The sequence below is a fragment of the Lactuca sativa genome, chromosome 6 (genome assembly GCF_002870075.4).
Source record: "Lactuca sativa cultivar Salinas chromosome 6, Lsat_Salinas_v11, whole genome shotgun sequence".
In the NCBI taxonomy this organism is placed as follows: Eukaryota; Viridiplantae; Streptophyta; class Magnoliopsida; order Asterales; family Asteraceae; genus Lactuca; species Lactuca sativa.
The window spans coordinates 170,346,542-170,373,837 of NC_056628.2; the positions used below are offsets into that span (position 1 = coordinate 170,346,542).

Genomic DNA, 27,296 nt, shown 5'->3' on the forward strand with positions numbered 1-27,296 from the left:
CAACGCCATGAAATCTTATTCTGAACACACAAACAAAATCCATTTCTAAATTAACACCCTCATTTTTTTTTTGCCATTTTGGAAAGAAGAAAATTTCATTGATGTTTTTTGTTTTGTTTACTTTTTTTTTTCTTCGTAAAAGCAACTTTTCATGAGTTGTAAAATAGTCACTACGTGGTAGATTCTATAAATAAGCATAATACGATAAATGAAAGTACTTTTGTCATATTATATTTTCATGCATTTTGATACATATAATTTTGTGGTTAATTCTTAAAAAATAATTTTCATCTGTTGGTAATTTTTTATTTTCTTAATTAACTATCTAATTTTTAGGTTATAGAAAGTAATTATTAGACTAGTTATGTATCTGTATAGACTTTTCATTTATTGTTGTATACTTGAGGGTCTTTTATATATATATATATATATATATATATATATATGTGTGTGTGTGTGTGTGTGTGTGTGTGTGTGTGATAACTCTCATGTCTCTTGGTGTGGAAACCCACTATTTCATGGTATTAGGCCAAAAACCCCACCCTTCCTCTCCCTCTTCTTAGCCGATCATTCTCCTCCTTTCTTCTCCTATCTTTCCGTTTTTTCTTGTCACCATCACAGCTTCATCCATGGCTGGCTCCTCCATTGATGCCACTCTATCCATGAACACTCTCCTTCACCTCATACCATCCGCCTCTCCTCTAACAATTATCTATTGTGGGTGAACCAAATGACTCTCCTCCTTAACTATCAACAACTCCTTGCTCACGTTGATGGCTCCTCTGCAGTCCCTTCTTCCCACCTTCTGGTTGACAACAAGCAAGTTGAGAACCCCACTTTTGCGGAATGGCATGCTGCGGATCAACGGGCAGTCATCATTCTTCAAGCCTTCCTCACGGAAGAAGCATTTTCTGAGGTAGTGGGCCTCTCTTCCACTCGTGCTATATGGACCGCTCTTGAATCCGCCTATGGGAACTCTTCCATGGAACGTGTATAAAATCTTCGTGATCAACTACGGCTTCTCTCTAAAGGAACCTCCACCGTCTCCGAATATGGACGAAAATTTAAGGCGGTTTATGATCAATTGGAAGCTATCGGCCAAGCTGTTACCGAATCTGATAAAAATCATTGGTTCCTATGTGGTCTTGGCAGCGATTTTGAAGTTTTCTCCATTGGGGTTCGGACCTCTCGTCTCTCTCCAACTTTTCGGGACCTCCTTGCTCAAGCCAAAAGTCATGAGCTTTTCATGAAATCCCTCCACGCCAAATCCACACCTGTCGTCGCTTTCTCTGCTGAATCTGCGCCCATTGGGGCTGCTGCCTCTGCTACTGCTGGTCGGGGTCGGGGTGGTGACTCCGGTGGTCGTGGTGGTCCTCGCGATGGTCGTGGTTGTGGCCTACGGTCACCCCACTGCCAACTATGCCGACAAAACGGTCATTTTGCTAATGCTTGTCCACAACTTCCGACATTTGCTTCTCGGTCTGCCCATAGTGAAGCCGATTTAGCAAAAGCTTTCCTTGCAAATTGTCGTGTGACCCCATCCGACCCGGATTGGTATGTTGATTCCGGTGCCTCGGACCACATGGATTCTTCTTCAGGCTCGATTGCTAAACCCGAACCTTTTGTTGGTGATGGCTCAATTCACTTCAGTAATGGTAATACTCTTCCCATTGTTGCTATTGGGACTTCCTCTCTTCCAAATGATATTCGGTTGCGAGATGTTTTGGTGGTTCCCCGTCTTACTAAAAATTTATTATCTATTAGCAAGTTAACATACGATAATAACGTGGATGTGATTTTCTCCCAATCTTTGTTTTACATTCAGGATCGGACAACAAAACAAATGTTGGCTCAAGGAACGTGTGATCGGGGGGCTTTGTGTTCTTCTAAATAAGCGATGGCTTGTGAGTTTTATGCTAAGAAGCGACCCAAGGCGTCTTTTGAATTATGGCACTCCCGTTTAGGGCATGTGTCTCTTAATCAGCAATTAAAATAAATGGGTATGAATGCGGTGGGATTTTAGTTAATAAGTGTGAGACTTAATTGTAGTCATAATTGGAATAGCCTTTACTTCTTATATAATGATTGAGCTAAAAAAATGGGAAGGGTTGAGCACCAGGGAGGATCTAGTATGTAGCACGGGGTAGCACAAGCCACCTCTCAAATTTTTCCGTCAAATGTAAATTTAGTAAAATTTCGTCGAAATCTGTCATAAATCCGTCGTAAACCCGTCAAAAATAAGTTGGAAATCCATCACAAAGTCTGATAAGTGTGATTTAGAGTAAATCCATCGGTTTAGTGATGATTTTGTGGCTAAAAATGCATCAAAAATGAGTTTCGTTCTAACAATACAACCACTAAAAACTTTGTACAACCCATGTGTTTTCTTTCTAGGTTTGCCACTCTTGAGCACTACTAATAGGTAGCTTTGAATTACTTTTGGGCTTAATATTTATCTACGTTATGGTTATGATTAAAGTTTTAGAAGAGATTAGGGAGAGGGAGAGGGGGGAGCATCCGACAACCCCACCTTTTCGCTCTATCCATGTAAACCACACTTAAGCTTTTTGGCACCCACCTTATGGGTTGTTTGATATGCTTCTTGTTAGGTTTGGTAAAAAGGTGAATCTAACTCAGTTATTACACTTAGAAACTTTTTGGGAATTATATGTCTCTTACCCATTAGATTTAGAGATGTGTGTAACTCAGTCCATCTCTATTTCTTGTTCAACCCTTAATAATTTGCCATCAAATGGTGAAACATTTTGTATTCGTTCATGACATCTAAGTAAATTTTCAAGCATGTGCATACTTCCAAAAACAAAGGGGTAAGTTTTGTTCTTATAGGTGATATAACCCTATAATTAACAGAAAAAACGGATTTCAAAGCTACTATAGAAGCTTGGATGGTTTATCACAAACCATAATGACTAGAATTTGAAATTAGGAATCATTTTCTTTCCATGAAGCCAAAATATCAAAAATCTCAAACTCTTGTATACTTGTATGTGCCAAAAAAATTGGATCCCCAAGCTCACTACTAGGGGTGCTAGACCGATGCCGTTTGGCATTTTCATTTCTTAAAGTATTATAGAGTTGAATGGTTGAAAACCCAAAATTTTACATGATGTCATAAATGCTTGTTGAACCATATTTTATTAAATAAACTTGAAACAAACTCTGGATAATATGATTTTTCTACCCATTTCACGGTAACTTACATGGGAGATTGAAAAGGGTATATATCAGACATAAGTGTCTACTTGATAGTCTACATGAACTTGTTTCTTATTAATCTTAAATTTACTTTATAAAAACAAATATTCATCATAATCATTTTAAACTTACAACACAAAAAACATAGGTATAACGGATGAAACCAATATCAAAACCCTCTCTCTCTCTCTCTCTCATATGGGTGTTCAAAATATACAAAAATGACTAATTGTATCGATATTTAGATTTATCAAACTGGTATTTTGACTTTTTGGGTTTAGTAACAATTCAACTTTTTTTTTCCATGAATGATTAGCTGAAATTGATATTTGGCTCATAATTCCATTGTTTGTTGTTACTTATTGTGTTTTTAACAAGGCATGATGGAGTTCGATTGTACTTGTGCATCTTTGTCTACTAATTTACATGGTATTATAAAACAAATGGTTTCATGTATCCTAATATGAAGACCAAAGGTTATGTGTCTGCTAACTTAAATGAAATTGTATCACGTAGGGTTTTGTATATTTTAAATTTGAGGCTAAAGGATCTTTGTCTTCTAATTTGGGACTAAAGGTTGTAAGCTTGCCAACTAAATGTTTTGCGTTTGCTACTTTAAAATTGAATAACAATGCAATGTCAGAGGAATTTGTAAAGTATGTTATTATTGATATGAAAGAAATCTAATTAAATTATTATAGATCAAATCATATGAAATCTGAAATTAAATTTCCATACATAGATTGAGTGGTTGACTTTCAATGTGATAATTATGAGAAAGGTGCTGTTCGACCGAAATACAATAAACTTCTATCAACAAAATGCAGTCTTTTTATAATCAAGAATCTTGATTTCAATGATACAAAAAAGAATGAATGAGACATCAATCATCAATATGAATTCAGATTTCAGTCTCAACCTCTATGAAGCAATTGAGTGGTTGACTTTCAACCCTCCCACAGTTTGACTTTCTTTTTACACTATGTCATTGCCCCATGGTGTGGTTAATTACAAAAGAAATGTTGCAAGAATTTGAAATACAGATTTAGGTAACCCATTATTACTTGGAGGTGTAGATGATTCCATGTTTCCACCAAATAAACCTTGCATTTGATCTCCTACTCTTCCCTGAATATATCCAAATTCACAAATATTAAAAGTCTTTAACCTGAGAACTTTACTTATTATACATTCTCACATCCTTGTTGCTAGTTTATACACAAGTTCAAGAATCAAGATTGTGTATAATACCTTAGCAGCATCTTTGAGAGGACCCCAACACTCTACTCGGTTGTACTTTCTTGAACTTGAGTGAAAAAAGACTCGAACAAATGCATCCATTAACTCTTTATGTTGACTGAATAGAACCCGATCCCCATACAACACTGCTTCAAGAACCTACATTTTTACCAAAAATATTTTAGGCCCCATTTATTACACAAGGTAGAACATGATGGTATTGTACTGTGTTTGGCATGTGACTGATGTCAATGTGCCAAAATTATACTTTTTGTCCCATACAAAAAGGTGTGATACAGACATGTTTCCTCTGTGCAAAAGACGTGAATGTCCTTGGCATTAAAAATAGCCCTAGAAAGCTACACATCTTTAGCTAACGCTAAAATCTTCATAATCATTAGATTAAGGTGATGAAATTTGATTTACCAATGGCAATTCCTTTGCGAAAATGTAGTATCTGAACTCTGCAACAAGGTCTAGTAAGGAATTCGGTCCGCTAACATAGCAATGAACATCAAGACACATATGACCTTTCACTTCAGCCCACCGAGCTACTACATCGTCCTTATTATACCACCCTCTCAGCTAACATCAAATACAAGTCATTAATCAACACCTTTTCTAGAGAATTAAGTATGCATTAGGTACATCCTATCTCATACATTGTATGTATTATCAAGCACATTATCCTCAAACATACAATATGTAGCACATATTGTGTCTCACACATACAATTTGTATGTGTCCGATTGACAGACGCATTGTATTTACATGTACAAGTACAATGTGTTTGTCATGTACAATGTGTCATTTGACACACTGTACTTAAAGTGTGTCTAACACATACTTTAATGTGTCTGATATTACATGTACAAGTACAATGTGTTTGTCATGTACAATGTGTCATCAGACACACTTTACTTAAAGTGTGTCTAACACATACTTTAATGTGTCTGACATGTATCATAGGCATTGTACTTATTTTTAGCCAAAATGTGTATGATACACCCGGAAGAAAAAAGGAACCTGGTCATGGTGAATAACGTTTGAGATGGTTAAGGTGAGGTTAGCAGTGAAGTCACAATGGGAAAGGTTGTAGGTTCTTGGGAGAATTCTTGTGAACTGATCGGTTTCTTCTCCCTTGAAAACAACTTGTAGTTTTGAGGGATAAAAGGTTGCTGGAGGGCCTAAAAGTTTCACTGCCTATTAAATAAAATTCCAAAACAAAACTAAATTAGCTTTACGCATATCAAGTAATCCGAAGCAAAAAGAAAGTCGAACATCATCGATCAAACTAAACGAGCTGTTCTTCCTCTTTATAAGATCAAAATACATCGAACATATAGACATAATTTCACCACTTTATGCATCATTATCTAAAGAAACAAATTCAAAACATATGAATTCGGTAGCAAAACAGAGGGGAAGAACCTGGTAAACAAGTGTATTGTAAGAAGGTCGAGTATCAGGAAGAAAACCAGAATTTGGTGAGTGTCTTCTTGAAGGATTTAAACTGCAACTGAAACTATTATAAAGATTCCTGTGAAGGGATGTTAATGAAAGATTTCTGCTTGCCATAGACACCATTGCAAACTCATCTCTCTTCAACCACTCTTTCTACTAATAATTTGATCTTTCGGTTACCCCATTCATCACCACTCACTCTTCCTACTAATCTAGCAGAGGAGAAAGAGGTGTGTGGTATGTGGGAATTTTGAAGTTAGAAAATCATTTGGAAACCCTATGATTTTGAGTTTTGAGTTTCTAAATTTCGTTGGTGGGTGTTTTGTTATTGTGGAGCCTATCGAAAATCCATGGGAATGCAGAAGCAACCACTCGTTTAGGTGGAGCCTCCTATTTGATGGATAATGTGAGATACGTGGCCATGTATTGCTTTGTTGAGTTCATTTCTGATTTTTAATTCTAAAAGTTTAAGAATAAAACGTTAAACTTGTCCATGGGTTTATAACTTTTTTACGGTCTAAAAATGAATCCATCCTTTTTTATACATACGATAATTATTGATAAATTTCATTTTTGGTTTGGTCTTTTATTTAGGAGTACTGAAAACTAACGAAAAGCTAAAAATTAGTTGTTAACCGATAACCTTTTTTTTTTGGTTAAACTAGCTCATAAAATAATTAAGTGAAATTTATAAACTAACATATGTTTCTCAATAATTTTGTTGAAAAGTTAGTTCGTATAATTTTTTAAAATAATCACTCAGTAAGTTTTACGCTATTTTATGACAACATATTTGGTCTTTTTAGGCGGTTATAACCCACAATTTTATTTTATTTAACAAAATGAACATACAACTCATAAAAAACTCCTCAAGACTCACACGCTGGAGAGACGTTGCCACATTAATGATTATCATTACTTTCTACTATATCTTGTCCCATCACCGCCAACAACAAGAAAAGATCTACCTACTGTAACATATTGTTTTGAATTGTTCCATTTTTAGGATGGAGATCAAGGATTGTATATTTTTAGGTTTCAGATCCTCGAGAGATTAGGTTTTGGACCCAGTTGGAGTTGGATAATGTATCTTGGTCGCTCGGGTATTCGGTTTGAGTGAGTTATGGCCTTTAGAAGAATTAGGGTTTTGGGGAAAAGCCCTATTATCGGGGCATACCGAGGAGAAGGAACTACGCGAGGCGTAGTGTAACACTCTAAAAATTCCAACCAATTTAAACTTTTCAAAAGCAACCCAATTTCATTAAGTTATTACAAAAATGTTTTCATTACATTTATTATCAGAGTATTCCCATAACCATATCATAAAACATAAACATGAGGAGCGGTACGATCACGCTTTTGTCTTGTTACGGTCTCCTGAAGTACCTGAAATGTTAAACCACAACTGTAAGCCCGAAAGCTTAGTGAGATACCCCCAAAATACCAACCACATATACCATACACATAACATGTCACATCATAACGGAACAACCATGCACCTCGGGCCTACTGTGTGACTGGTCCGCCGCACCGGGCCTTCAGTCCACCTAGTCCACCTTCCGAGTCTAGCCATATACATCTAGTCTGCAGTGTGGTTGGTCCGCCCACACCGAGCCTTCAACCCACCTGGTCCACTCTCTGAGTCTACAGTATGACTGGTCTTCTCGTACCGGGCCTTCAGTCGACCTGGTCCACTCTCTGAGCCTCGGCACGTCTGGTCCACCCTCGTGGGGCCTACAGCCTATCCGGACCGCTCGCTGGGCCTTCAGAATATCCGGTCCACCCTGGGTACCCGCCTCAACCCAACCCCAGTCAACCAACCATGTGCACATAAATATATAATCATATAGCAATTCATCACTAACCAACCGATCTAGCAGATCACATACATAGCATACTCTAACCAGGATACCGACCTAACCGGTCATTAACATAATCTCATCCTATATATACCAGGATTCCAACCTTAACCAGGTCTCTCACATACACCATCCTAACTACTAGGATGCAAACATATAACAAAGCAATAACGTAACAACTACCCATATTTCCATCCGACAAAGGGCCGGCCCTGGTACCTTAGACCCTGTTGATATAGTGAGGATAACTCACCTTGCAACTGTTGACTGAAAAGATAAGATCACGCTGCTCTAACCTCCGACACGAACTCCACCACTGATCAATACCAAAAGACTGAACTCAATGAATACCAATAATTACCAAAATACCCTTGGAAGTCAACTGGTCAACTCTTGGTCAAAGTCAAAGTCCTCAGTCAAATTCGACCTTCCTGACTGACTCTACTCGCCGAGTCAACCCGCTGACTCGTCGAGTCCCTAAACTCAGAAACTCCCAATCCATGACTCAACTCGCCGAGTCGCCCCAAGACTCGCCGAGTCCAACAAACTCTGAGTCCTTTCTCGCTCAACTCACTGAGTCGTCCCTCGACTCACCGATTCACAGCTCAACCAAAAAGATCAGGACTTCACGACCAGACTCACCGAGTCCAAGAACAGACTCACCGAGTCCAAGGCAATCTTCAACAAACTCGCCGAGTTGTTGTTCTAACTCGTCGAGTTCCTGCCTATCTTCATCCAACTTGCCGAGTTCAACCATGGAACTCGCCGAGTCTCTTCAGTTCTCATTCCATACAGAGGCTTTCCAAGCTATGCAGGGGCTCAAATCCCTATATCTACCCTTCTACAAGCCATTCCTCACGTAAAGTGGCAAACTTTACATGAACTCTAGGAGCTATAAGCCCAAAATGCTCTAGGGTTACGGCTAAGGACAAAAGAGCTTCACCAACAACTCTTATACATGAACTTTATGACATATAGGACCATCACAAGCTTAGATCTGAAGTAGCATCCTCAGATCCAAGCTTCTATCTCGAATTAGATCTCATATCAATCACCATACATGAATCCATGAAGAAATATCTTAAGGGAATGGTTCCTTACCCCTGAAATAAGCCCAACCAACTATAGATTTCTGATCTCCCCAAGCTTCCTGATACAAGCCTCCAAACCTTCAAGCTTCAAGCACCAAAGATCCTCCTCCAAGCTCTAATTCACTCAACAATGGGGTCTCCTCACGAATTAGGGTTTTCTGGATCTCAAATGGTTAGCAAAGAGGCTGAGGGGAAAACATAAGGTTCCTTATATAGGGTGCAAACCCTGTAAAATAGGGTTTCTCATTCCAGCACCGACTCGCCGAGTTGGTCACTAAACTCGTGACCAAAATCGCGACTCGACTTGCCGAGTCTATCCATGGACTCGCCGAGTCTATCCTCCTTAATTACACCAAGCACCCTGAACTTTGCACTTCTAAACTCGGTGTGTTACAATTCTCCCCCACTTAAATTAGGCTTCGTCCTCGAAGCTTGCAGCAACACATCCCATATGACACTCCCTCAATACAGCTCCTGGTCTCAACCGACCCATGTTCCTTCGAACACTGCTATCGGACCTCTAAAAAGTCCAACTCTTCCCTCCTAGAGTTACGACAACTGATTCGAGCCGGCCACCAGCTTCTTTTTCTGATAACAACCCTTATTAACCAAAGATCACCCAAGGATACTTTCATCACTCAAATTCACAACAATCACTTGACCCTTACCAAGCTAGATATCACCCTGAACCACCAGGTCCTGACCCGGTACCAAGCTGCTACCCCTTTCCTTGACCGACATATTCTTTATCGTTCACTTCTGGGACTCATCCCGCTTTCCTTTCCGAAACCAACTCGTTTCTTTCCGAGCTGACAGGATGTCACATCCTTCAGCTCCTGAGTAACTCCCATGAGCTCTCCCTTGCAGTCACATACGCATGCCGAACCTGCTCCAACATTCTCGGGATGGAAACCCGACACACTGACGATACCTTTACAAATCCCCAGGATGAGTTACCGCTACATACATAACTTCTTGATCACAACCATACTGAAAAATCCAAGGCTCCCTCCTTGCATCCCCTTCGAACTCCTCTGGCTCTACACTACCGGAAATCCTTCCGCAACCTCAACAGACACCCAACCCGGATGTGTTCCCATACCACTGGTACCATCCCAGTACTTACTACCAATAGTTGAAGTACTGTCGATAATCCACTTACTCCACTTCCTCCTCTTTTGGAGTACCCACGCTCCTTCCGGAGCTACATGCCTTTCCTTTTTAGGAAATCCACTCAACAACCCTTATTGCACCTGCACGTGCCACTGAGCTATACTTCACTCTACATTATCCATGTAGAGCAACTGCTATTCTTGAACTTCCATAAACTCTGTATCTGCTTGCAAGGACTCTCGGGTCCATGCACTGCTTTCCACTAACATGATCAATACTTGGAGACAGACCATATCAATCATCATCCCCTGGTGACGCCTTTTCTCACTCTCCTCGAACCGATCCACTAACACATACAGAGTCTTCAACATGATTGGACCGCTTTACCAGACCTTCAGCCTATCTGGACCACTCTCGGAAACTTCAGCATGTCTGGACCGCCCTCCCGGACTGCTTTACCAGGCCTTCATCCTGTCTGGACCGTTCCCCGAGCCTTCGGCCTGACTGGTATGCCCACAGGCCTTCAGTCTGTTCGGACCGCTCAAAACTGTCTTACGTCACCCTAAACCATTCCTTCCGGAAATCTCTCCCGTACATGTTGTTCTAGCCCTCTTGGGGTTCCGAACTCTAACTCCATTCCTTATAACCGAATCCCGACCTAACCCTAGGCCCAAGCTTGGTCTGTATCCCGTCCCACTCGTCTGCCACTTACTCATACCATCCCACGCTCTTGGCTAACTGAAACGTTGCTGAAATCCAAACAACTAATTGACCTCTCATGTTGTCAATCCTCCTGAGAGTTTTACAATTCTCCCCACTTAGAGCACTGACTACCAACCACCGGTGACCCAACCGGCATCACTTAAACATTCTTACTCAACAAATTATCTTATACTTTAACCGATTCTAAAACGAGCAACCTCCACAAAACCATATTCCGACATCGCACATCTCAAACTCTAGGGGGGGGGGTGGTTCGACCCTCAGCTGAGTATTCCACAAATCCCAATTGCTATACCCAACAATAAGACCTTACAACCAATTCCATGAAGCATGCATAATAGCGAATAAAATACAACATCATAAAATAACAAGATAACCAGACAATACGAAACGAAAACATACACGCAACTGCATCCGGATCTACCCTGACCTCCTCTGTTGTAAGCTGAAAAGCACGCCCCTGAGCCCTCGGGGGCTCCGCTCCACCCTGACCTCCACCCATAATCCTCAAAGTGGTTGCTGCTGGAGCCTGCACCGGTCCTACAACAATCTGTGGACAGTTGGCCCTCATGTGACCAACCCTGATGACACTGGTAACAAATCCTCATATCCTGAACCAGGCTGACTGGCAGCAATCCCTTGCGTAATGCCCCTCTCTCCCGCACTTGCGGCACGCACCACCAGATCTACAAACTCCGGTGTGACCCTTCCCTCACTTCCCACAAGTGCGGCTGCTCTGATCTCCCAACCTAGAATCAACGATCTTGGACCGTTTCGGTGCCGGCTGCGACTGCGTCGGGGCCTGCCTCTGCTCTCTCAACTGTAACTCAATCTCCAACTCACGCCGTCGAGCGGCCTCCTGCAACTCCAGCAAGGTCTCGCACCTCTGTGTAGACTCAGGCTACCAGATGTACCTCTTGAGCATACTCAAGTATCAGGATATCTGAGCCTGCTCCGAAGCAAACTCAAGGCAAAACATCACCCTCTCAGTGAACATACTGGTGATCTCCGTCACCGACTCTGAATCCTGCTTCGGTTCCAAGAACTCCTGAGCCAACCTTTCTCTCTCAACTCGTGGAATATAACGAGTGCTGAACATCTCTCGAAACTGATCCCAAGAAACCACAGCCCGTTGCGCATCCGAATATGACCCCGTAGTCAACCTCCACCAGTCCTTCGCCCCGAGCCTCAACAGGTTCAGAGCACACCTCACCCTCTGATCAGCAGGGCATGAACATGTGAAGAAACATCCCTCCACATCTGACAATCATTGCATTGCAACAATCGGATCCTGAACTCCATCAAAAGTAGGGGGCTTCGTATTATCGAAATCCCGATACTGAAAACCTCTACTGGCTCCTCCCCCTTCCGCTGCTACAGCCGTTGTAGCCGCCACGGCAACCGTCTCTGTAAGAGACGCATAGCGCTCATCAAAATACTCGACCATGGCGGTCTTGATCAACCCAAACAGTTCCGACAACTCAGCCCGGAACATAGCAGCAACCTCATCATGCAGGATCTCACGAATCCTAGCATCCAACTCGTCTGTGCTCATCTGACCGATAACCTCGGTTGGTGTTGATCCACCCTGACCGCCCCCTCCTGCTCCCGATCCTGACCCGGATCTGCTCCCAGCATGCCTCGTAACCATCATACTAAAATTACTGCAAAACATCAGATGCTTCTCACTAACCCGGGAACCAACTCCCAACCCAGCCCTAGGGGTTGTGACTTCCTTGATATGCGTATGGGTTCCTGTGCTTTCAGTAGTACGGGCCCATACTTCCTTCCACACCTACCCATATTTATATCAAGTACCACCACAACACCCTAGTGATGAACATGCATAACAAGCACTCAACCCTCACTCCTAGAGGAACACTAGAAATCTCATACAGAAAGAAACCCTAGGCTAGCAGGCATCATAAATCAGGCAACTCTATCATACAATTCATGAAGATCCCTATCCTAATACTAGCATGTTGTTCTATCATATCTCATAAACGAATAACTTGTATGGTATTTTGGGGTTACTTACTGGCTCCGACTGATCGTACCTCCGCGTCCTCCTTTACTTATTTTTGAAAACCATTTTAAATTCTCTTTTGAAAACTCTCCTTGATTTGAGATTGGATTCACACGAATGTTCATCCAATTCACTCAAACCAAGGCTCTGATACCAACTTGTAACGCTCTAAAAATTCCAACCAATTTAAACTTTTCAAAAGCAACCCAATTTCATTAAGTTGTTACAAAAAGGTTTTCATTACATTTATTATCAGAGTATTCCCAGAACCATATCATAAAACATAAACATGAGGAGTGGTACGATCACGCCTTTGCCTTGCCACGGTCTCCTGAAGTACCTGAAACGTTAAACCACAACTGTAATCCCGAAAGATTAGTGAGATACCCCCAAAATACCAACCACATATACCATACACATAACATGTCATATCATAACGGAACAGCCATGCACCTCGGGTCTACTGTGTGACTGGTCCGCCGTACCGGGCCTTCAATCCACCTGGTCCACCCTCCGAGTCTAGCCATATACATCGAGTCTGCAGTGTGGTTGGTCCGCTCGCACTGGACCTTCAACCCATCTGGTCCACTCTCTGAGTCTACAGTATGACTGGTCCGCCCGCACCGGGCCTTCAATCAGCCTGGTCCATTCTCCGAGCCTCGGCACGTCTGGTCCACCCTCGTGGGGCCTATAGCCTATCCGAAACGCTCGCTGGGCCTTCGGAATATCCGGTCCGCCCTAGGTATGTTGGCCTAAAACACAAAGCAGGACCCGCCTCAACCCAACCCCAGTCAACCAACCATGTGCACATAAACATATAATCATATAGCAATTCATCACTAACCAACTGATCTGGCAGATCACATACATAACATACTCTAACCAGGATACCGACCTAACCGGTCACTAACATAATACCATCCTATATATACCAGGATTCCGACCTTAACCAGGTCTCTCACATACACCATCCTAACTACCAGGATGCAAACATATAACAAAGCAATAACGTAACAACTACCCGGATTTCCATCCGACAAAGGGCCGGCCTTGGTGCCTTAGACCTTGTTGATATAGTGATGATAACTCACCTCGCAACTGCTGACTGAAAAGATAAGATCATGCTGCTCTAACCTCCGACTCGAACTCCACCACTGATCAATACCAAAAGACTGAACTCAATGAATACAATTAATTACCAAAATACCCTTGGAAGTCAACTGGTCAACTCTTGGTCAAAGTCAAAGTCCTCAGTCAAATTCGACCTTCCTGACTGACTCTACTCGCCGAGTCAACCCGCTGACTCGTCGAGTCCCTAAACTCAGAAACTCCCAATCCACGACTCAACTCGCCGAGTCGCCCCAAGACTCGCCGAGTCCAACAAACTCTGAGTCCTTTCTCGCTCAACTCACCGAGTCTTCCCTCGACTCACTGATTCACAGCTCAACCAAAAAGATTTAGGACTTCACGACCAGACTCGCCGAGTCCAAGAACAGACTCGCCGAGTCCAAGGCAATCTTCAACAGACTCGCCGAGTTGTTCTTCCAACTCATCAAGTTCCTGCCTATCTGCATCCAACTCGTCGAGTTCACCCATGGAACTCGCTGAGTCTCTTCAGTTCTCATTCCATATAGAGGCTTTCCAAGCCATGCAGGGGCTCAAATTCCTATATCTACCCTTTTACAAGCCATTCCTCACGTAAAGTGGCAAACTTTACGTGAACTCTAGGAGCTATAAGCCCAAAATGCTCTAGGGTTACGGCTAAGGACAAAAGAGCTTCACCAACAACTCTTATACATGAAATTTATGACATATAGGACCATCACAAGCTTAGATCTGAAGTAGCATCCTCAGATCCAAGCTTCTATCTCGAATTAGATCTCATATCAATCACCATACATGAATCCATGAAGAAATAGCTTAAAGGAATGGTTCCTTACCCCTGAAATGAGCCCAACCAACTATAGATTTCTGATCTCCCCAAGCTTCCTGATACAAGCCTCCAAACCTTCAAGCTTCAAGCACCAAAGATCCTCTTCCAAGCTCTAATTCACTCAACAATGGGGTCTCCTCATGAATTAGGGTTTTCTGGATCTCAAATGGTCAGCAAAGAGGCTGAGGGGAAAACATAAGGTTCCTTATATAGGGTGCAAACCCTGTAAAATAGGGTTTCTCATTCCAGCACCGACTCACCGAGTCCAGCCGCCGACTCGCCGAGTTGGTCACTAAACTCGTGACCAAAATCGCGACTCGACTCGCCGAGTCTATCCATGCACTCGCCGAGTCTATCCTCCTTAATTACACCAAGCACCCTGAACTTTGCACTTTTGAACTCAGGGTGTTACAATTCTCCCCCACTTAAATTAGGCTTCGTTCTAAGTCAGCCCCCACCCTCTAAAACCCTAGAAATCGTCCTTAATCATTCATGTTGGCATTTTGAGCTTATGGTGTCCATTTTTGGTGTGTTGGGTTCATTTTCAAGAAGGTGGAGTTTGATGGAAATGTGGGGATCAAGAAGGATCTTATGGATCTTGCTTATATGTCTCATTTCTAGCTTGTTGGAGGTAAAAAGTTGTGAACTTAATCATTTCTATCTTAGATCTCTCATTTGTAAGTTTTAGTTCATTTTGGTCCCAAGGATGAGATTTAGTGGTCTTGATTCTCTTCCAGGAGCTTTGAGTTACCCCTCTTAGTGTTTCTGAGGTACAAGGTCCATTAAGTTGGTACCTTTAGAGTTTAAGAGCATCTATGTTGGAGTTTGAGTCAATTCCATGATAGTAGAATGCTATATTTTGAGTTTGGGTCCATCTAGGGCATGCAAATTCACCAAGCTAATGACTTCATGGGTTTAGACATTGTTTAGGACTCAGATCTGAGATTTGGATTTATGGGCTAAGCATTAAGTGCTTAATGGCAAAAGTGAGATTAAGAGTGGAGTACATTGGGAGTACAAGCCTGTAAGCGCAATGTATAAGCCATCAAGCAGTTACGCGCAACGTACAACTGAGTACGCCTGCGTACTCAGTCAGAATGGATTTCTCAATAGTGGGCTTCGGGTTGGGCCATTTCTTGACTTAGCTTTTATGGGCCTTCGTGGGCTATTTGGAAACAGATTTTTGGACTAAGGAAATTTTTGGGCTTTAGGATAAGGCCCATTGGAAAGGTTTGGTCTCAATTTGGAAAATTAAGCCATAAGTGGGCCATGATTGGGTTTTGATGATTATGGGTCAATGGGTCATCGGAATGTTAAGTGTGCTGGACTAGAAAGAATGGTTGGGCCTTAAGGCAAGGCCCATGTAGAGGCTTGGGCCCAATTTGGAAAATTGGGCCATTGGTTGATTAATTTGGCTTTTGGGCTTTTTAGATTATAGTTTGGACCATAGTTTGGGACAAAGCTAGGTTAGGGGTAAAATGGTCTTTTTACCCCAGGTATGAAGTTATAGTTGTGGATTTGAACCCAATTGTTAGTTGTGTGTTGTTTTGTTATTGGTAGATTGAGGATCTGTCAGCCAGCAGCCAAGGGTTTTCGGTATGATTCGACAGTGCGAGGTGAGTCTCCTCACTATATCCATGGTCGAAGGCGCCAATGTCGGACCATTATGTGTTATGTGGTATGCTAGTTGTTTTGTGATATGTGGTATGCTAGTTGTCTTTATGATGCTTGAATGGAAGACCCCTGGGGGGAGCCCAGGACATTTGGATTTAGACCATGGGGGGAGCCCATGGCATTCCATGTAAAGACCATAGAGAGACCCCATAACATATCAGATAAAGACCATGGGGGAGCACATGGCAACTATTGATGGGTTTTAGTCATAAGACATCCTATGTGCTCATACAAACCCTAATGTTTGGATCTAGGTTTCTCTATTGTACATGCAAGTTATCCAAGACTATAAACCCTAATTCTAGCATTCAAATAATCATATTAACATGAGAATAGGTTTATAATGTTACCTTGATTGTTATGTAGCAATAACAATCCCAAATCTCCTTGTATTGACTTTGGAAGGCTTAGAGTCACAAGTGTCACTCCTCTAATGGTTCACAAACACCATAAGCAAGAGGATGAAGAGGAGAGAGGATGGAGGCTACCAAAACTCGTGTGAAACCCTAGCAAGAAGCTTAGCCACGTTTTTGGTCCTTAAGGGATCTATATATAGTGAGGCAATTAGGGTTATCTAACAAGGAAACCCTAATTTGGATGCTTAAGCCCTAAGCAACCCATGAAGCCCTTTCCTTAAGGCCTTGGACGATTTCATATGGGCTTCCCCCATAGAATTCGTCCACCTTATAATATTAGGCAATCCATGGCCCAAATTGCAATTATCTTATAATTACAATTCCAGTCCCTTAAGTTTAATTAATCTCTTTTAGTCACAAAACTAATTACCAATTAATTCTTGACTAATATTAATTAAAAAAATATGATTTCTCCTTTAATATATTATTCCCATAATATATTAATAAATCATATTTAATCATTTCTCTCCATAATTCATCCTATCACGTTGCTTTGGTGAAGGCAACCCAAAAGGACCATGCACCATCGGGTCAAGTACATACCAAAATAGTTATGGACTTAGACACTAATCCAACAGTCTCCCACTTGGATAAGTCTAACAACTATTCTGCGTATGACTTTAGATCCTGATCGGCAATCGTAGCTTTCTAAAGCCGCTTTCAACTCTGATCATATCAGATACGCGTGTCCTTAGATAAGGGATCATATATTCCTCCATTCTAGATATCATATGAGATATGATTTCAAATCATTCTCTTTGTACTATATCTCGATTCCCGATTTATGACGACTGACTAATTGAACAAATCAAATTAGCCCTAGCCCGACCGAGCATTTACGTTTGTCATCACTAAATCATGAGGGGCCCAAAGATATCGCTTTTATCCTACTTTGGATAAAAGGAACGGATAAACTTTGATACAATGTTCGCTTGCACTTACTCACCGAATCACACACAACAATATGTTTTATAACACCAAGTTACTAGTGCGTTTACATATTATCAATGTGCAACCGATTTGCAAGATACAACTCACACATCTCGATTTCAAGAATATAAGATGTTATCGTCTCACCAATCACTCGTGATACAATTCATGGAGTGATCCAAGTGAGCGTGGGTTTAATCCAATGCTCAAATTCATATTCATAAGCACTCATGAACGTTGCAGCAAACATTTGCTTATGTCTAATGCTCTTTAGACAATCCACACACCAATTCGCGACAGTCTTCATTCATACCTACTTCTAATATATGAACGACTGTGTCCCGTTCGAATAATTTAACTGTTCTTAACCAATTAAATTATTCAGGAAGTCAAAACATGCAAATGTGAAACACAAGAATAATACTAATCCCATATGGCCTCAAACCTTTGAGTATAAATAAAACACCTTTTATTTATCACCATATCGATTACTCATTATTTGTTGTTTCGGGTAATCAACTTCTTACTTGAATTATTACACTTGTCCCATGCTCCTAGCATGCACATAATGTTTACCTGTGGTTCTTACTTTGTGAAATAGACCAAATTGAGCACATTTCCAATCATTCTCATTTCACAACTCCAAATCCATTTTCTATAAGTGAAAGAATATCAAATTCTTGCTACTTATAGAATATGCTAGATTCTAACATTCTATGCAATTTATCCTTTCATAATGTCACTGCACCAAAGTCACAAAGACTATTGCCAATGATATTACAAAGTCTTCTATCGGAGATTGTTACAAGACAATTCCTTAGATATGATGTCTCTCACTCAAAGTACATTCCTTTGAACATCCTTTTGCATAAAAGTTTCTAATCTAGACATAGATTTTCAATATTCAATTCCCAATATGGACGCATTTCCATATTTTCCATATGACAACTCATTCTTAATAGAATCTTATCTATTCATAATAAAGTCGATATGATCCATCCAATATGGAAACATTTCCACATTTTCCAATACTATACTTCCAACTACTCACAAGCAACCAATCCTCATCGAACTTTGGCTTGTCCTTTGATAGTTGTTTAATTATTTTAGTCAAAACCGATTCTAGTCCCTTTTCCCTCTAAATGCGCTAGACATTTGGAAAATTTTAGAATGGTCAAATATTAAAGCATTTGCAATCGATCCTATACCCGAAGCGTATGGGACACGATGCATAATGTCTTATTTGCTATGTTCTCAAAATTCGAATTGTGAAGAGGAATGCCGTAATCATAATCGAAATTTTAAGAACACTCTATGTACCTTTGACTAAATTTATTAACATTTCTCAACCTAAGCTTTTAGATTTGAAATGAAGCATAATATTCTCTCCCTTAATTATAGCAAAACAACTTTACAACCCTTACTACTTTGCAAGGTATGACTCTTGTTTTCTATAATTAATATTGCCAATTTGCAATACTTTCCATAATAATCATACAATCATAACTTTTATGCTCCCACTATCATGATGATTACTATAAAACATAACACTTATTCCCCCACTAGCTTTGACATGTATTCATAAACATCTTAACTTTCAGAAAAACAATACTTATTGAATTTCTTAACTCCATGTTTTTAATACTTAGTGCTTTGATAATCTTTTATCAAGGCTTCTTGAACTTATACACCTTTGCCTTAGATAGTTCATATGTGTGTCTAAACAATTAAGACTAATTGCCAAACCTCACAATTCAAATTATGTGAAGGGATACCGTAACCATAATCGAATTCGAGAATGCAATTTTACAATCACTATCTTCTTAAAATCTTTCTTAGTGAAAGCATTTCCTCACAATCATTTTTCATGAAGGAGGTAATCTTATGACACTTAGATTTAAACGGTTTATGTGTTCCTATCCATGTGAATTTGTTAAAACCAAAGTTTACGACAAATTCAAACTCATATGGACCGAACTTTCTTAATCTTGATTTCTTGCCTTGTGGTAGCACAACTGCTCACCATGTCTTCCAAGTAGTTAAGCAGCTCACCCTTTCCTATCAATGTACCTTTCATTGATTAAGGTGCTTTGCCTTTTATGCGTTCAAAATGAGAACTCATAGAACTCACATGCATAATTAACTCGATTGGATTGGCACAGAAACAAAATAATGTCATCACGATAGGTTGTAAACCTCAACTCGTGTGCTAGTGATGATCGATAAGGTTTATTTGATTTGTTCTTGAAACCTTTCAAGACCATTAAAACTCCCACTGACTCCTTGACATATAAGATTCTCTTGTCAACAAACATTTCTTGACAAACAAATATTCTAGAGTTAGTGTAGCTTTTATCAAAACATTTCATAAATTGGTCCTAGTTGGTCTTTGTCTTATCCAAGACATCACAAGTTTCCACATTTGATGAATGTTATAAACCTACTTAATACTTTTCACTCATTGTCACAATCTTAACTCTAAGACTTGTCTTGGAACGAAGTATGATTGACTTCTTGATTTAACCATTTCTTCAATTCTTGATTCCTCTTCTTAGACATACAATTGTACTAAGACTCACTTAGAGGATCAATTGAGATATGGTTCTTAATCATTAAGACCTATCATAAAACATAAAAGGTACTCTCCCTTCTTCTTAGAATGGAGAAACTTTTATCTTTCTGCCTTCTTGATTCTTCTTATTCGTTCTGCTATTGATTTAAACCTTTTCAATCAATTCAGAGTTACACTTAATCTTATAAGTATAATTATATTTACTAAACCTTTAGTAAATCATGACGAATATTTTTGTTACTCTTATGGTGGACTTGATCAACACGCAACTTTGTGTATTCGATCTCCTAGTCCTTCACTTGACGTTTATCAATGAATTAGTCTAATTTCCAAATATGAAATTCCTCATTCATCGTGCAACCAAGTTGCATGATTCCAAGTTTCTGTCCGATTGAAACTTGGGCGATGAGAAACTCTCCTTATTTGGTAAATTTTCGACATTTCCATAATTAAGAATCAAATCCATTATTGCTAATAATAGAAACATTTAAACATCAAATTTTCATATACGCCATTGCAAGGATAAATAAATAATATAAAATCAAAATTTATTTTATTGCGGAAAAAAATTTGTGCTTACAATGCAATTCATTGAAAAACTATGCTAATACATATTTCTTAGCAATCTAATTCTAACTCTAAGTAGCAGCTCAAGAATCTAATCTTCAAGTAATGCGATCGAAATCCATTTCTTCATGGTTAGATTATGCTCACTTCTTCCCTTAAGCTTCCTTTCTTTTATTCGATCCTACAACACATCAATTGTAATCTTATCACATTATGTATTAAGAATCTGTCACACCCCAAAACCGGAACGGCGGAAACGTTCTGGGGTGGATGACGTCATGTCAAGTATCACAACACATGCATTATAGTAATCAAAGTACAACAAAACATTTCATTAATAGTAATAGTTTTACATGGTTACATTACAATACATCGAAGTAATACAAGTAATAGAAATAAATACGGTGTGGTACTAAGCCATCTCCATCAACAACTCCTGGGATGTACCTGTCTAATGCTAACCTGAGAATACAAGTTATTTGAAAAGCGAGTATCAACATTTTTACAAATGCTGGTGAGTTCATAAGCATTTAGTGTCGTTTTTATTCAAATAACTTTAATAAAAGTAGTAGTTTAAGTGTTTACTGTGTAATAGAGTTCTTTCCAGAAAATCCTATATTTTCTTTAATAAAGCAGTCTTCTACCAAGACTGGTTAGTGTTTTGTGGTAAAAAGTCATTTTCCCTACATTGCTATCATTATCCAAATACTGAATTTGATTATTGAGGAAAGCAAACGACAACAGGGAATAACATGTGCCTTAGCAGTGAGGACTGTTGACTAAGGCAAGGAATCATAGACTCCAGGAGAGTATCAAACAAACGACACACCTGGTTCAGTCTAACAAAAAGAGACTCAGACCTCAGTAGGTACCAAATGAAAGATACAGCTGGTAAGGTCTAAAACAGTGAAAAACGTACCCCAGATAGTATCAAATGAAAGATACGTCTTGTAAGGTCAAAACAGAGAAAACAGACCCCAGACAATATCAAATGAAAGATACGTCTTGTAAGGTCAAAACAGAGAAAACAGACCCCAGACAGTATCAAATGAAAGATACGTCTTGTAAGGTCAAAACAGTGTGACTCTGAAAATGAATTACCAGCATACAGTGTAAATTGCCGGTGAAATACCGTTACCTTAAGGCCAAAGAATTATAAGGTAACCCGGGATACTCGTAACCATACTGACTAGAGTACCAGACGCCCTACAAGCGTCTAAATTATGACATTTGTCACCCGTTGGCTTGGTAGGCCGGGACTGTAGCTAGCAGTTTGGGTGCGGGGTTGTCAATTTCGTATAGATCTATACACATAATGTCCGCTCTCCCTACAGGAGATTCTGGTTACCAACTAGACGACGGAGAAGGCTGTGTCCTGAAGATGCATCCCAAATAGTGGGTAAAGACTTCCAAATAGTGAGTAGTGTGTAAGTGCTGAACTAGAGGTAGAGACTTCCAAATAGTGGGTAGTGTGTTTCTAATGTAAGTGTAAACTAGAGATAGAGACTCTTAACTGAACTGACTAGAGCATACCTGTACATCCATACTCATATACATAATATATAACTAATGAAACAAACGACCATCGGTGTAACAGCCCGAAATTTCAGGTATTGTTAGATTTATGATTTTGGGTGTTTTAAGAGGGGACTCGGCGAGTTGGAGCCTAGACTCGCCGAGTAGGATCGTGGATCTGGTCGCGGGTTCGCGACTAGACTCGACGAGTCCGGATATGGACTCGGCGAGTCTGCGCTGTTTAGCGAAAACCCTAACCGTTCAGGTTTGGGACGTATATGAGGGACCTTATGGCCGTCATTGTTCACCCTAGTCCTCTGAGAGAAACCCTAATTCGATTGTGAGCATCTGGAGCAAGGTAGAAGACCATTGTTGATTTTGGAAGTGTTGTTTTGTAAGGAAGAGGAGGCTTGGTTAAGGGAACAACAAGGGAAGCCACGTTCTGAGGATTGGGGACACAGAGAGCACGTTATTCAGGTAATATTTCGAGTTGCATCCTTCTATGTTGATGTGTATATGGATTTAGGGTTTATTGAACCCTTTTGTGGCTATATTGAGTGTTACCTTAGTCCCCCAAACGATTGGAACCCTGTATTGGGATCTTTGGAAGTCCAGAATGTCCCATGCCTGAGCATTTCGGGAATCAATGGAGGTTTTGGATTGGAATCCTTATGCCTTAGGTCAAAATGTAAATTATGAGTCATGGGGTGTATTATGAGCACCGAAATGAGGACCTTACGTGATGAATCAGTCTAGGAAGGCCAGACCTATGAATGGTCGGAGCAGTTCTGACCTTAGAAAGCAGTTTGAGCGGTTGCATGGCATGGACTCGTTGAGTCCGATGAACAGACTCGGCGAGTAGCTTGAAGATTAACTGGGACTCGCCGAGTTGTTCTTCAGACTCGGCGAGTTGAGTCGGGGTGGCCCCGCGATTCTTCCAGGAGGAACTCGTTGAGTCAAGGGGGATACTCGACGAGTAGAAAGGGAATCTTAGAGAATTGGTGAGGACGTCTAGACTCGCCGAGTCGCCCTAGCACTCGCCGAGTCAGGTCAAGTTGACCGTTGACCGTTGACCAGAGTTGACCTATGTTTGACCTCTTAGGGATAGTCAAACTTAGAAGATAAAAGTGTTAATAAGAGATGTATGATGTTATAGGGAGATTGTGGCTCGGTGGATCGAGTACGAGTGACTTCGGGATTTACTAGCTTTCGACATTCACGAGGTGAGTCTTCTCACTATACTGTACCCGGAAGGGTTTGACTGTGTGACCGAAAGGTTGGATATGATATGAGATATATGTGCTATATGTGATAAGTTAATTGTTATACGTGCTATGTATGTTATGTGGGCCGGAAGGCATTATGTTATGGGCCGAAAGGCGATTATGTTATGGGCCGGAAGGCGTTGTGTTGTGGACCGGAAGGTTGGCGTGGGTAGGACCGGAAGGTTTACCCAGCAGGGACGGAAGTCCCCTGAGACACATGGACCAGAAGGTCAGGGCCTGGAAAGGCGTATGTGCGTAAGTTGTATATTGGGGAACTCAATAAGCATTTATGCTTACAGTTGTTATGTATGTGTTTCAGGTACTAGCGAGGACCGTGGGAAGGCGCCGGCATGATCTGTACACACTGATAGATGTTTTGTGATCTTGGGATTCAGATGATTTGTATTTTGACATGACACTTGAAATGTTTATGCCTTGTTTTAAATGAAAATAACTTATTTTGAAATGAAAAATTTGTTTGAAAATTTACGGTGTTACAATCGGACGGCCATCCGATCCCACCAGACCACATCTCAACGAAGAAAAGGAAATAGGGCGGACAAGCCTTCCTAAGTCCTTCAATTCATTACTTATATGCATCTAGACAAGCATAGACATACATCTAACTACAACTGAGTGTGTAACAAGTAGGGGTGATCCTTGTGAAGTAGGAGTGTCAAACGAGTGAAGTAGGAGCGGTCGTAAGTGAAGTAGGAGTGTCGAACAAGTATAAGCGTATCACGAAGTAGAGACGACGATAAGTGAAGTAAGAGCGTCTATCAGGTATAAGCGACTACAAGTATAAGCGATATAGAGACGATAACCGGTATAAGCGTATCACGAAGGAAATGCGTTATCAAGTAGGAGTTTTAAATAAGTAAAAGCGAAGCAGCAGTAACAAACAAGTAAAAGTATACATCGTGAAAGGAACTTTGATGAAAACCTTGGAAACCTTTATATTTAGGAAAATCGCATCTGCTGTTCTTGATAAAATAAGTTTGAAAGCCTTTAAAATCTTTGGAACCTTTATAAACCAGTTTAAAATGAATTTAGATAAAACAATATAAGTAAGAGTTTTGAAACCATTGAAATCTCTTGAAAACCATTATAGTGTCGTACTCGGTAAAACAATGTACAGTATGGTAAAATCTTGTGCATGCGTGTTATCAATCACATGTGATTGATATGATAACTGGCATGTTTAACTTGTATTCCCCCCTATAAAACATGTAAAAACATTAAAAGGTTCATTCAGGGGTATGAACTCACATGGTGTAAGTAGGTCCGACGAAGGTGCCGTTTGGGCGTTCGGTGTCACGTAGGGACTCGAACATACTCAATGACCTATTTAACATATGATAACATATTTTCACATACAATTAGTATATTTAATACTACTTAAACAAGTATACGCACACAAAGGAGCGGGAAACACTTTGGTTAAGTGTTTGGGGTGTCTCGGGTAGCGTCTAAAGGTGTGTATGGCTTAGGAATGGAGTTTACTCTCCAAGAGTAACCTCTTATTACCTAGTTTACGGCCCAAGGACTACTCACCAAGAGTTTACGGCCGTAAACTCATGGTGAAGGGTTGTAGTGTGTTCAAGGCTTCTAGCTTGTTCATGGAATTATTCTAAGTCCAAATCCAAAAGGTATGAGTGGGTTTAAGGCTCCTAAGGGCTTCTTTAGGGAGTTTACGGCCCAGAGACAACTCCTAAGGGAGTTTACGGCCGTATACTCGTATGCCTTAAGTTTTGTGAAGTTTCAAGCCCTAATATCACTTCTAGAAATTCATTCAAGGCTATAGGGGTGTTTGGGGTTCCAAGAGGGCACTCCTTTAGAGTTTATGGTCCAAATGACCAATATTTGAGAGTTTACGGCCGTAAGCTCTATGGCTTGGCCGTGAACTCTCATACACCCACAACTCTTGGAGTTTAACCCCTTAAATCCTTCCTAGCATTTTATAAAAATAGTCTAAGGCCATTTGGGGGGCAAAAACCACATTTTTGGCACATTTAGGGGTGTTTACGGCCTAGGCACTTGCTTGGGCCGTAAACTCCATGTTACCCCATATTTCCTTGTGTTTAAATGATCTAAACCCACAATACCAAGTCCCTAAATTATGTATGAAGTCTAAGGGTGGTTTGGGAGTGTTTTTGGGGCATTCTTGCAAGGTTTAGGGTGTTTACGGCCTAAGCATGTGCTTGGGCCGTAAACTCTCTTTTATGCCCTAAATTGATTGATTTAAATGAGCAAACACTCCTAGGCTAATTTCTTAATTTATTTCCAAGCTGTTAGGGACAAGATTGGGTCTTTTTGGCCTTGATTTAAGGTGTTTACGGCCTAAGGAGGAGCTTAGGCTGTAAACTCCTCTTCCATAACTTCTAAGTCTGATTTTTGGGCTATAAACACAAATCATAATGTTTAGAATAAGCTAGGGTAAGCGGACTTACAATTTGGAAGCGTTTGGTTGCGGATTCGGGTCGAAAACGAGTCTAGAGAGAGAGTATAGAGAGAGAGTGTAAAAAGTCTCCAATGGACTCCACTCACCTTTATATAGGGTTTCGAGTCAGGGCTTAGTGGAATTTTACCCGATACTGCCGTTAAACGGGGCTTTTGGTCGCACCCGATTTAGTGGTCGTAATAATAAAACTTAACATTTTCCAAATAAATAGAAATGTGTGTTATATGTTTTTATTCCCTTTTATCACGACTTAACGGCATATTAAATGTAAAAAAATGGAATGTTTATTAAATTGACGACCTCTAATTAACGGAACTTTTATAAACTGGAATATTCCGTTAACGGTAATGGGGAAATGTAACGGAACAATTTGGGTTGTCACATCATCCCCCCGTTAGAGGGAATTTCGTCCCGAAATTCAGGTCTACGCAAGGAAGTAGGTATGAATGGCCAAGTAGAGGTAAGAAAGTACTTCCTATACGGTTTGTCCTCGCATTCCCAAGTGATCTCTGGCCTGTGTTTGTCATTCCAACAGACCCTCACGTACGGAATGTGGATTCCGTCTCGTGTAGCTATTGGGTTCCAACTGGTGTATCTACAAGGTTAGGGTTCTCAATGGATTCTATCAAGATGAGTGAGGCACAAAGAGTGATGTCGGGAGATCACATGTCAAGTCTAAGAAGTGGAGCGATCGGGTGTGAATCTTGTGGTATATCCGAAAGGTAGTAGCGGCCTGAATAGGGCTGGACCACATCTCCATGAGAATTCTCATATGGTCCTAAGCTCTCGGAATGGTAGAGCTTTTCAGTACTCAGAATATAGTGTACTTCTATGGCAAGATCATCACTGGTGTGATCGCCATTCCGAAGTTCCTAACGTTCTCACTCGTACTGTGTGTGTAGTCCTTCAGGTTGGTTCTTAGGAATCTCGAGTGTTCTTTGGCTTCGTTTTTTCTGTCAACTGGCTGATAGAGACTTTCTAGATCATCGAGTGGGTTGCGTGACTATGGTTATCGGTTTGCTATAGAGTGTCTATCTCAAGCTTGTGCAAAATGGACCTGCACCAACGAATCTTGAGACACGGAAACCCTGAGGGTCGGGGAGATAGGGTTTCACCAGACGAGTGTTGGACTATCTCAGGAGGTGGTTCTACTATCTTTGCGTGAGATAGTATTCGTGGAACACCTAATAGTCCAAGGATTTTCCAAGACTTTGGTTTACTCTAGTGCGGAA

General features: G+C 40.6%; 1 protein-coding gene across 1 annotated transcript; it reads right to left on the minus strand.

The window, feature by feature from the left end:
• Nucleotides 1-4,024: 4,024 nt before the first annotated feature.
• Nucleotides 4,025-6,237, minus strand: LOC111901931 (magnesium dechelatase SGRL, chloroplastic). The gene is made up of 5 exons (XM_023897790.2): nucleotides 5,887-6,237; nucleotides 5,482-5,658; nucleotides 4,882-5,040; nucleotides 4,468-4,614; nucleotides 4,025-4,344 (listed from the first exon to the last, which is right to left on the minus strand). The coding sequence occupies exons 1-5, from the start codon at nucleotides 6,040-6,042 to the stop codon at nucleotides 4,225-4,227; spliced, it is 759 nt and encodes a 252-aa protein (XP_023753558.1). The 5' UTR covers nucleotides 6,043-6,237; the 3' UTR covers nucleotides 4,025-4,224.
• Nucleotides 6,238-27,296: the final 21,059 nt, after the last annotated feature.

Coding starts and splice junctions, on each gene's coding strand:
- LOC111901931 (XM_023897790.2), bottom strand. CDS start 6,042: ATGGTGTCTATGGCAAGCAGAAATCTTTCATTAACATCCCTTCACAGG. Junction 5,041..5,481: donor ACGTTATTCACCATGACCAG/GTTCCTTTTTTC, acceptor ATTTGATGTTAG/CTGAGAGGGTGGTATAATAA. Junction 4,615..4,881: donor TCGCAAAGGAATTGCCATTG/GTAAATCAAATT, acceptor GTAAAAATGTAG/GTTCTTGAAGCAGTGTTGTA.